This window comes from Echinops telfairi, unplaced genomic scaffold (assembly GCF_000313985.2).
Source record: "Echinops telfairi isolate 266 unplaced genomic scaffold, ASM31398v2 ScPeMD7_655;HRSCAF=1070, whole genome shotgun sequence".
Taxonomy (NCBI): domain Eukaryota; kingdom Metazoa; phylum Chordata; class Mammalia; order Afrosoricida; family Tenrecidae; genus Echinops; species Echinops telfairi.
The window spans coordinates 23,307,395-23,308,322 of record NW_022104553.1 but is presented as its reverse complement, the minus strand read 5'-3'; the positions used below and the strand labels follow the sequence as shown (position 1 = coordinate 23,308,322).

Genomic DNA, 928 nt, shown 5'->3' with positions numbered 1-928 from the left:
CCCTGCCCACCGCCTCTCCCCACCAAACTCCTCCTTACCCGCTGCTTCTCCGCAATGCCTTTTCTCAAGAAGATGCAGGCGGGACCCACGGGGAACTGCATGGAGTTTGGGGGAGCAGGACAAAGATCACCAGGCACCAGGCTCAAGAGGGCAGCGCCCCCCTTCTTCCCGTTCCCCCTTGGTGTGGCCTTCTTATCGTCCCTGCCACTCCTTCGGCCAAGTTGGCCTACCTTTGTCGACCGCGCCCTCCGTCCTTGTGTCTCAGAGCTGTGACAGCTGGGTGGAAAGCTCTCGTTGGGCTGGGGAGGGGTCAGAGCTGTTCCTGCCTCCCCATCTGGCTCCAGTGAGACAGTCTCAGGCTCTGACCTTTTATCCCCCCAAATAGATTGGAGAGATCATCTGGAAACGGGGATTACACCCACGGATGGAGCTCCATCATTTGATAGCCCAATAAGCATTCAGATGGCCCGCTCTGCGTCAGGCCCCTGCGGACAAGGAGAGGACAGAGATGGCCTCTGATCCCCCAAGGAGCTTTTCAGGGTACGTGAGGGACTGTGTACAAATGAAGGTCTCTCGAGTTGGCCCGATGGTCCCCTGCTATGAATAGCATTTTCAGTAGCTAACTTTTCCAGAAGGGGCCCACCTCTTCCTTCTTCCTAGAGGGGGGTCTTTGAAGAAGAGAAAAACTCCGTGTCAACATGGGTCAACACAGTGGCTCTAACAAGGGGCTCCAACATAGGAACTGTTGGAGGATGGCACCCAGCCAGACAGTGTTTCATTCAACTGAGCATCTCCAAGTGCCCCACCCCGGAGTCTTTCTCCCAACCTCAGAATCCCGCAAGCACACGCTCCACAGAAGATAAAGAAAATATAAAGGATGGAGAAGAAGTAAAGGGAGGACAAGGAGGAAGAGGAAGAAGGGGTGCTA

At 55.3% G+C, this 928-nt stretch overlaps 1 protein-coding gene across 1 annotated transcript in view; it reads right to left on the bottom strand.

The window, feature by feature from the left end:
• The window catches only part of CABP5 (calcium binding protein 5), a 14,270-nt gene extending 14,169 nt beyond the window's left edge, over positions 1 to 101 (bottom strand). Inside the window, exon 1 of the mRNA XM_004710626.1 lies at positions 39 to 101. Within this exon, the coding sequence (XP_004710683.1) occupies positions 39 to 101 (63 nt within the window). The remainder of the gene's footprint in view (positions 1 to 38) is intronic.
• Positions 102 to 928: the final 827 nt, after the last annotated feature.